The following is a 10,373-nucleotide window of genomic DNA, read 5'->3' as shown; positions in this document are numbered from 1 at the left end:
ACGCAGCTCTGCTACCAATCTTAAAAGCGGCGCAGTTTGTCCGTCAGCGGACAAGCGAGTTTCCGGATTGGCTGGCGTGGGTAGAAGCAGACCAATTAGCAAGCAGCGCGCGCAAACTTCCTAGGCTAGGAAGCCTTGTCTACAGCAGACTGAGGTGACCTGAAGTCCGTGGTCCTGTGGTGGTAAGACCTAGGCAGAACTCCTTAACGGTTGAAAAAAACTTGACGCTGGGCGTGACGGTCCCAGGACGTGAAACTGCAGCCCCAACGGTGGGACCCTTATGTCACAGGAATTGTTTACTGGACGTCCGGCCAGCCAGTCGTTGTGACCGGCTCTTCTCCCTCTCTAGAAACGCTCCGGATTAGGGGAGAATGCCCGAGGGGCAGGGAATTGAGGGAACTGGTTAATTTGCGGGCCTCCCTTCAAGCCCTCCAAACTGACTTCTTGCCGGGGGGGGGGGCGAGTTGGCGGGGGTGGAGAGAATTATATACTGTATTATTCCAGTAAGGTAAGGTAGAGAAAAAAATATTATTAAAGTCATAAGGAAGAGAAATACATTTTCAGTACTATGTGTGTATTTACTGGGGGAAAAATTGTTTGTTGAAGTGGAGCTGTAGTGTTCAGCAGTATGTTGTTCAAGGGCCAACTGTGTTAGTTCTGGGTAGACGACATAATGATTGGCTATTCGTATATATTTCAAAATGATCACCACAGTATCTAGTGAACATCTGTCACCATGTGTACAGAATTTTTTTCTCTGTGATGAGACCTTTGAAGATCTACTGTCTTAGAAACTTTCAAATACAGTATTATTGACTATAGTCACAAGCTGCACATTTCATCCCCATGACTTACTGTTTTATAACTGCAAGTTTGTACTTTCTGGCCCCCTTTACCCATTTTTCCCTCTCCCCACACTGCCTCTGGTAACTACCAATCTGTTCTCTGTATCTATGAACTTGGTTCTCTTTCTTTACCCCCCACCCCCCTCAAGATTCCACATCGCACTTAAGTGGAATCATTTGGGAATTGTCTTACTCAGTCTGATTTATTTCATTTAGCATAATGCCCTTGAGGGCCATCCTTGTTATTGCAAACAGGAAGAGTTCCTTTTTTTTTTTTTAGAATATATTTTTTAAGGTTTTATTTATATATTTATATATTTTTTTAAGGTTTTATTTATTTATTTGACAGGGATCACAAGTGGGCAGAGAGGCAAGCAGAGAGAGGGAGGGTGGGAAGCAGGCTTGCCACGGAGCAGAGAGCCTGGGATCATGCCCTGAGCCGAAGGCAGAGGCTTTAACTCACTGAGCCACCCAGGTGCCCTGAGTTCCTTCTTTTTTTATAGCTGAATAATATTTCTTTGTGTAAGGGTGTATGTGTGTTTATACATGGCCACATTTCCTTTATCCATTCTTCTATGAATACCTAGGTTGTTCCTGTATCTCGGTTATTGCTAATTAATGCTGTAGTGAATATGGTGGGTGCATGTATCTTTGAAATTAGTGTTTTTATTTGCTTCAGATAAATACCCAGAAGAGGAGTTGCTGGATCATATGGTGGTTCTGTGTTTAATTTTTTGAGGAACCTCCAAGATATTTTCCACAGTGGCAGTGCGAATTTACCTTCCCACCAATAGTGCGTATTTCTTGTCTTTTTGAAAATAGCTATTCTAAGAGGTATGAGGTGATATCTCATAGTGGTTTTGATTTGCATTTACCGATGATTAGTGATGTTGAGCATCTTTACATGTATCCGTTCGCCATCTTTCTTCTTTAGAGAAATTTCTATTCAGATCCTCTGCCTATTTTTTAATCGAATTTTTTTTTTGCTTTTGAATTGTAAGAGTTCTAATATACTTTGAATATTAACACTTTTTTAGAAATGATTTTCAAATATTTTCTCCTCTTCCATTTTCATTTTGTTGATGGTTTCCTTTGCCGAGCAGAAACTTTCGTTTGCTGAATTCACACTTGTTTATTTTTTCTTTTGTTGCCTTTGCTTTTGGTGTCAGCACCCACTTCCACAAACACACACCTGCCAAATATCCCCAAGGAGATTACTGCCTATATTTCTTTCAGGAGTTTTTGTAGTTTCAGGTCTTACATTAAAGTCTTTAATCCATTCCGAGTTAATATTTGTGTAAGGTGTTAGTGGTCCTGTTTGATTCTTTTGCATGTGGCTATCCAGTTTTCCCAGCACAATTTATTGAAGACATTGTTCTTTCCCCATTGTTTGTTACTGGCTCCTTTGTTGTAAATTGACCATATGTGTGTGGGGTTTATTTCTGACCTTCTGTTCTATTCCATTGATCTTAGAATTGTATGGATACTTTCTATTAGTTTATTTCATGTATATTAGTCTTTTTCCAATAATAGTATGAGTTTCTTTAATTTGGTATTAGATCTTTTAAGTTTGTATAGCATAGTATCCCTAAATATGGCAATATTCTTCAGTACGTGAGTGGGAATTGGAATGCTAACTGAGATCCCTGAGGTTGACTTGCTCTCTTTTTAGGAAGGTACATTTAAGAATACAAAATGTGGTAAAGAAATAGAGTTAAACTCTATATAAAAACTCTTATATGTTTTTAAAAATCTGTATTCTAGGGACGCCTGGGTGGCTCAGGGGCGCCTTCGGCTCAGGTCATGCTCTCATGGCCCTGGAATTGGGCCCCACATCAGGCTCTCTGCTCAGTGGGGAGCCTGCTTCCCTATCTCTGCCTGCCGCTCTGCCTACTTGTGATCTCTCACTCTGTCAAATAAATAAATAAAATCTTAAAAAAAATCTGTATTCTCATGCTACATTGAGTTTCTATTTCAGCTAGTTTGTTGAAAATCTATCCACACACATGCACACAATTTAAAATTTTTTCATATACAATGTATTTTACTGATTAGTATTCGACAAAGTGGGGAAAAGAACAATTTGCACTTAATTTTTAAGTTAAGGTATATTTAAAACAAATAGGTATATATGTTTGACTTTTTTGCTTGAAAATATTCTAAAATTGTTAATGATTGTGACTTTGTGTATTTAACTATATCTTTTATGTATACCAAGGAAGATGTTCTATGCAAACATTTTTGGATATGGCATAAATTACTTAACTAGTCTTACTAATTGACTTCAGAAAGGTAATTGTAATGTTAATAGCTAATTATGATATATTTCATTATATGCCTGGTACAGTTCTAAGAGCTTTATACATATTAACGTATCAAACTGTGATAAATTTATGGGGTAAGTAATATTATTATCTTCATTTTACAGATAAAGAAACTGAGGCTCAGATTATTTAAGTGACTTGCGCAAGGTCACACAGCTTGTAAGTATTGAAGCTAGGAATAAACCTAGATAGTCCAATTGTAGAGTTCACACAAAGTTTTTTGGATAATGCTGTAGTAAGCATACCCATGTAGACTGAAGCAAATATATCTATCTGTAGGATTATTCCTAAGAATAGAATTTTTGGGTCAGAAAATAACTGTATTTAAAATTTTGATGGATATTGCTTATTATCCTCCAAAGTGATTGGTTTACCAACAGTGCATAGTTCTTTTTGAACACTCTTTTCAGTATTGTTTCTTTTTTTTTTTTTTTCAAGATTTTATTTATTTGACAGAGAGAGAAATCACAAGTAGGCAGAGAGGAGGCTGGCAGAGGGTGGGGGAGCAGATGCTCCTGCTGAGCAGAGAGCCTGATGCAGGACTTGATCCCAGGACCCTGAGATCATGACCTGAGCCAAAGGCAGAGGCTTAACCCACTGAGCCACGGATGCACCCCAAATTTTAACTTTTTAATGATATCTTTGTCCATGCAGAATTTTTAAAAATTTTATGAAGATTTTACTTAGTTTTGTTAGGAATGCTTTTCCAATCCAAGCAAAAAAGATGTCTCCATGTTTTCTTCATGTTCTATTTTATCATTTCTGTTTTTGGAATTTTTGAGGAATGCAGGGATGGTGTTAAGATTGAAGTATATATCTAGGGTTATTTTTCCCCCCAAATACTATGCAGTTAGTTAAAAAGAATGAGTAAGTTCTATAGAAGGCCACATTATACATAGGGGGAAAAGCAATATAGTATAGGAAATATCCTCCAATTAGGATTGTTCTTATATCCCTTTAATTTGCTTTGCTATAGAGGCACCTGCATGGCTCAGTCAGTTAAGCATCTGCTTTCGGCTCAGGTCATGCCAGACTCCTGAGATCAAGTCCCTCATCGGGCTCTCTGAGGAGCCTACTTCCCTTTCTCCCCACCACCTGCTCATTCTCTCTCTCTGTCAAATAATTAGATAAAATTTTCAAAAAATTTACATGTCTGTTATATATCATAGGTCCATAAATGTGTGAATCTAGAAGGACTTTCTTTTTGTGTTCCATTGCTCAGTTTGCTTATCCATGTGCTAATTCTACAATATAAAAATTAGTATAGTTTTATAATAAGTTTAAAATCTGATAAAGCAAGCCTTCTCATCTTCATGATGGTCTTGGCTATTTTTGGCTTCTTACCTTTCTGTAAACTTAAAAATTAGCTTGTCATGTGCCACAAAAACAAGAAAAAATTTGATTAAGGTTTAATAGATCAACTTGAGGGAAATAACATCTTTACAGTATTGAGTCCTTCAATCTGTGAACATGATGTATCTCCCTAAGTTTCTTTAAAACCTCTCTCTTCGGGGCACCTGGGTGGCTCAGTGGGTTAAGCCTCTGCCTTTGGCTCAGGTCATGATCTCAGGGTTCTGGGATTGAGCCCGCATCGGGCTCTCGGCTCTGCTTCTCTGCTTACTTGTGATCTCTCTCTCTCTGTCAAATAAATAAATAAAATCTTCAAAACCAAACAAACAAAAAAACCTCTCTGTTGATAAGTCTGATTAAACAATATAAAACTTAAGTTCCATAAGAGTAGAAATGTTTTGGGGGAGTGGGTTATTCTGATTTGCATTTGGTGTTGTTGGTTAGACATCTTTATTATTCTTTTTTGTTCTGTCTACTTCCTTAAAATTGCCCGACCTTGGAATTTCATGCCATCAGACTCCACCACCTACCACTCCTTGCAGTGGTCATCTAGCAGGATTACATCATGCTCCTTCATTTCTTGAAGATTTTTAGCTTCTGGTTCACTGCAACCTTCTGCAAAACTACTGTCCTACTTCATGGTGATTTTAATATCCATCTGTGGCCTCTCTTTTTTTTTTTTTAAATTTTATTTTTTATAAACATATATTTTTATCCCCAGGGGTACAGGTCTGTGAATCGCCAGGTTTACACACTTCACAGCACTCACCATAGCACATACCTTCCCCAATGTCCATAATCCCACCCCCCCCAACCCCCCTCCCCCCATCAACCCTCAGTTTGTTTTGTGAGATTAAGAGTCACTTATGGTTTGTCTCCCTCCCAATCCCATCTTGTTTCATTTACTCTTCTCCTACCCCCTTAGCCCCCCATGTTGCATCTCCTCTCCCTCATATCAGGGAGATCATATGATAGTTGTCTTTCTCCGATTGACTTATTTCGCTAAGCATGATACCCTCTAGTTCCATCCACATCGTCGCAAATGGCAAGATTTCATTTCTTTTGATGGCTGCATAGTATTCCATTGTGTATATATACCACATCTTCTTTATCCATTCATCTGTTGATGGACATCTAGGTTCTTTCCATAGTTTGGCTATTGTAGACATTGCTGCTATAAACATTCGGGTGCACGTGCCCCTTTGGATCACTACGTTTGTATCTTTAGGGTAAATACCCAGCAGTGCAATTGCTGGGTCATAGGGTAGTTCTATTTTCAACATTTTGAGGAACCTCCATGCTGTTTTCCAGAGTGGTTGCACCAGCTTGCATTCCCACCAACAGTGTAGGAGGGTTCCCCTTTCTCCGCATCCTCGCCAGCATCTGTCATTTCCTGACTTGTTAATTTTAGCCATTCTGACTGGTGTGAGGTGGTGTCTCATTGTGGTTTTGATTTGTATTTCCCTGATGCCGAGTGATATGGAGCACTTTTTCATGTGTCTGTTGGCCATCTGGATGTCTTCTTTGCAAAAATGTCTGTTCATGTCTTCTGCCCATTTCTTGATTGGATTATTTGTTCTTTGGGTGTTGAGTTTGCTAAGTTCTTTATAGATTTTGGACACTAGCCCTTTATCTGATATGTCGTTTGCAAATATCTTCTCCCATTCTGTCAGTTGTCTTTTGGTTTTGTTAACTGTTTCCTTTGCTGTGCAAAAGCTTTTGATCTTGATAAAATCCCAAAAGTTCATTTTTGCCCTTGCTTCCCTTGCCTTTGGCGATGTTCCTAGGAAGATGTTGCTGCGGCTGAGGTCAAAGAGGTTGCTGCCTGTGTTCTCCTCAAGGATTTTGATGGATTCCTTTCTCAAATTGAGGTCCTTCATCCATTTTGAGTCTATTTTCATGTGTGGTGTAAGGAAATGATCCAATTTCATTTTTCTGCATGTGGCTGTCCAATTTTCCCAACACCATTTATTGAAGAGGCTCCCCTTTAAGGAGGAGGGCCGGGCGCAGGCGAGAGAGCTGGCGTTGCCCCTACCCCGTCCGAACCCTCACCCCAGAGCAGCAGCAGCCACAGCTCCGGCCGCCCCACGGTTAGCAGAGTCAGCTCCGGCCCCAGGAAGCGAGTTGCCACCATGGTGAAGATTGTGACGGTTAAGACCCAGGCGTACCCGGACCAGAAGCCGGGCACGAGTGGGCTGCGGAAGCAGGTGAAGGTGTTTCAGAGCAGCACCAACTATGCGGAGAATTTCATCCAGAGTATCATCTCCACGGTGGAGCCGGCGCAGCGGCAGGAGGCCACCCTGGTGGTGGGCGGGGACGGTAGGTTCTACATGAAGGAGGCCTTCCAGCTCATCGTCCGCATTGCCGCCGCCAACGGGATTGGTCGCTTGGTTATCGGGCAGAATGGAATCCTTTCCACCCCTGCCGTATCCTGCATCATTCGAAAGATCAAAGCCATTGGTGGGATCATTTTGACAGCCAGCCACAACCCAGGAGGACCCAATGGAGATTTTGGAATCAAATTTAATATTTCCAATGGAGGTCCTGCTCCAGAAGCAATAACGGATAAAATCTTCCAAATCAGCAAGACAATTGAAGAATATGCAATTTGCCCTGACCTGAAAGTAGACCTTGCAGTTCTGGGAAAGCAGCAGTTTGACCTGGAAAACAAGTTCAAACCATTCACAGTGGAAATTGTGGATTCCATGGAAGCTTATGCTACCATGCTGAGGAACATCTTTGATTTCAATGCACTGAAAGAACTGCTTTCTGGTCCAAACCGACTGAAGATCCGTATCGATGCCATGCATGGAGTTCTGGGACCATACGTGAAGAAGATCCTCTGTGAAGAACTGGGTGCCCCCGCCAACTCAGCAGTTAACTGGGTCCCTCTGGAGGACTTCAGAGGTTACCACCCTGACCCCAACCTCACCTATGCCGCTGACCTGGTAGAGACCATGAAAACAGGAGAGCACGACTTCGGGGCTGCCTTTGATGGAGATGGGGATCGAAACATGATTCTGGGCAAGCATGGGTTCTTTGTGAACCCTTCGGACTCCGTGGCTGTCATTGCTGCCAACATCTTCAGCATTCCGTATTTCCAGCAAACCGGGGTCCGAGGCTTTGCCCGCAGCATGCCCACCAGTGGGGCCCTGGACCGGGTGGCTAATGCTACAAAGATCGCTTTGTATGAGACCCCAACGGGCTGGAAGTTTTTCGGGAATTTGATGGATGCGAGCAAACTGTCCCTCTGTGGGGAGGAGAGCTTCGGGACTGGTTCTGATCACATCCGCGAGAAAGATGGACTCTGGGCTGTCCTCGCTTGGCTCTCCATTCTAGCCACCCGCAAACAGAGTGTAGAGGACATTCTCAAAGATCACTGGCAGAAGTATGGCCGGAATTTCTTCACTAGGTACGATTATGAGGAGGTGGAGGCTGAGGGTGCCAACAAAATGATGAAGGACTTGGAGGCCCTGATATCTGACCGCTCCTTCGTGGGGAAGCAGTTCTCAGTGGGTGACAAAGTTTACACTGTGGAGAAAATTGATAACTTTGAATACAGTGATCCAGTGGATGGAAGCGTTTCAAGGAATCAGGGCCTGCGGCTCATTTTTGCAGACGGTTCCCGCATCATCTTTCGGCTGAGTGGCACGGGGAGCGCGGGGGCCACGATTTGGCTGTACATCGACAGCTACGAGAAAGATATCGCCAAGATCTACCAGGACCCTCAGGTCATGTTGGCCCCCCTTATTTCCATCGCTCTGAAGGTGTCCCAACTCCAGGAGAGGACAGGACGCACTGCGCCCACCGTTATCACCTAAGAAGACAGGCCAGTTGCGGTACGTCCCTCTGCCTCAGGACCCTCCAAGTCGTCTGATTGAAGAGCATGGACAAACAAAATGTATCCACCCAGGCTTCTTAAGATTTGGTTTTTCCACTAACCAGTTGTTGATGACTGGCCCATTAGTGTGACAGTGCCAGCTGAGATGCCGTGTGGGCAAGGGACCTAGGGCCTTTTGCTAACGTCACTCCGTGTTGTGCCCTTAAGCCCTGCTGCTGTGCAGGTGTTTGTCTCCCAAGCACCTGCTTCTGTTCACTACAATGTGGGATGGAGGCTGAGTGGGAGCCAGTGAGGCCATTTCTCACGCTTAGGTTGTCCCAGTGAAATGACAGTGCAAGCTCATTTTTCTTTGGTGAATTCCTCCCCATTCACTGTTTACATGTGTTCCAGTAAAATCCAATTTCTGGTGCCTTCTCTCCAATCAGTTCTTTCCTCAGAGTGAGACGTACTTGTCTACAGATGTCTGCCTTGTTTTTGCAACATAGTCCCACACAAATATTGTGGAATATTAAAGCAAAATAAGCCACTAAAAAAAAATAATAATAATTTCCTTTTGTTGTCTGATTGCTGAGGCTAGGACTTCTAGTACTATGTTGAATAGCAGTGGTGATAACGGACATCCCTGCCGTGTTCCTGACCTTAGCGGAAAAGCTTTCAGTTTTTCTCCATTGAGAATGATATTTGCGGTGGGTTTTTCATAGATGGCTTTGATAATATTGAGGTATGTGCCCTCTATCCCTACACTTTGAAGAGTTTTGATCAGGAAGGGATGCTGTACTTTGTCAAATGCTTTTTCAGCATCTATGGAGAGTATCATATGGTTCTTGTTCTTTCTTTTATTAATGTGTTGTATCACATTGATTGATTTGCGGATGTTGAACCAACCTTGCAGCCCTGGAATAAATCCCACTTGGTCGTGGTGAATAATCCTTTTAATGTACTGTTGAATCCTATTGGCTAGTATTTTGGCGAGAATTTTTGCATCTGTGTTCATCAAGGATATTGGTCTGTAGTTCTCTTTTTTGATGGGATCCTTGTCTGGTTTTGGGATCAAGGTGATGCTGGCCTCATAAAATGAGTTTGGAAGTTTTCCTTCCATTTCTATTTTTTGGAACAGTTTCAGGAGAATAGGAATTAGTTCTTCTTTAAATGTTTGGTAGAATTCCCCCGGGAAGCCGTCTGGCCCCGGGCTTTTGTTTGTTTGGAGATTTTTGATGACTGTTTCAATCTCCTTACTGCTTATGGGTCTGTTCAGGCTTTCTATTTCTTCCTGGTTCAGTTGTGGTAGTTTATATGTCTCTAGGAATGCATCCATTTCTTCCAGATTGTCAAATTTGTTGGCGTAGAGTTGCTCATAGTATGTTCTTATAATTCTCTGTATTTCTTTGGTGTTCGTTGTGATCTCTCCTCTTTCATTCATGATTTTATTTATTTGGGTCCTTTCTCTTTTCTTTTTGGTAAGTCTGGCCAGGGGTTTATCAATCTTATTAATTCTTTCAAAGAACCAGCTCCTAGTTTCGTTGATTTGTTCTATTGTTTTTTTGGTTTCTATGTCATTGATTTCTGCTCTGATCTTTATGATTTCTCTTCTCCCGCTGGGTTTAGGGTTTCTTTCTTGTTCTTTCTCCAGCTCCTTTAGGTGTAGGGTTAGGTTTTGTACCTGAGACCTTTCTTGTTTCTTGAGAAAGGCTTGTACCGCTATATATTTTCCTCTCAGGACTGCCTTTGTTGTGTCCCACAGATTTTGAACCGTTGTGTGTTCATTATCATTTGTTTCCGTGAATTTTTTCAATTCTTTAATTTCCTGGTTGACCCATTCATTCTTTAGAAGGATGCTATTTAGTCTCCATGTATTTGGGTTCTTTCCAAATTTCCTCTTGTGATTGAGTTCTAGCTTCAGAGCGTTATGGTCTGAAAATATGCAGGGAATGATTCCAATCTTTTGATAACGGTTGAGACCTGATTTAGGACCAAGAATGTGATCTATTCTGGAGAATGTTCCACGTGCCCTAG

At 41.8% G+C, this 10,373-nt stretch overlaps 2 protein-coding genes across 5 annotated transcripts in view; both read left to right on the top strand.

The window, feature by feature from the left end:
- Nucleotides 1-87: 87 nt before the first annotated feature.
- CENPK (centromere protein K) overlaps nucleotides 88-10,373 on the top strand; it is a 50,530-nt gene continuing 40,244 nt past the window's right edge. Inside the window, exons 1-2 of one of the 4 annotated variants that reach the window (XR_007127418.1) lie at nucleotides 89-182; nucleotides 3,274-3,328. The gene's annotated coding sequence lies outside the window, so the exon portion shown is untranslated. Of the gene's footprint in view, nucleotides 183-207; nucleotides 270-3,273; nucleotides 3,329-10,373 lie in introns of those variants that run through there. The other 3 variants (XM_047729753.1, XM_047729754.1, XM_047729755.1) reach the window with 3 other exon arrangements.
- On the top strand, nucleotides 6,509-8,897 carry LOC125100008 (phosphoglucomutase-1-like). Its single transcript, XM_047729752.1, has one exon. The coding sequence runs from the start codon at nucleotides 6,652-6,654 to the stop codon at nucleotides 8,338-8,340; it is 1,689 nt and encodes a 562-aa protein (XP_047585708.1). The 5' UTR covers nucleotides 6,509-6,651; the 3' UTR covers nucleotides 8,341-8,897.

This window comes from Lutra lutra, chromosome 5, assembly GCF_902655055.1.
Source record: "Lutra lutra chromosome 5, mLutLut1.2, whole genome shotgun sequence".
Lineage (NCBI taxonomy): Eukaryota > Metazoa > Chordata > Mammalia > Carnivora > Mustelidae > Lutra > Lutra lutra.
Note: the sequence above shows the minus strand (reverse complement) of the source record. Positions and strands in the feature narration are given on the sequence as shown.

What these genes read in the sequence shown, in the direction of transcription:
- LOC125100008 (XM_047729752.1), top strand. Translation starts at nt 6,652, where the DNA reads ATGGTGAAGATTGTGACGGTTAAGACCCAGGCGTACCCGGACCAGAAG.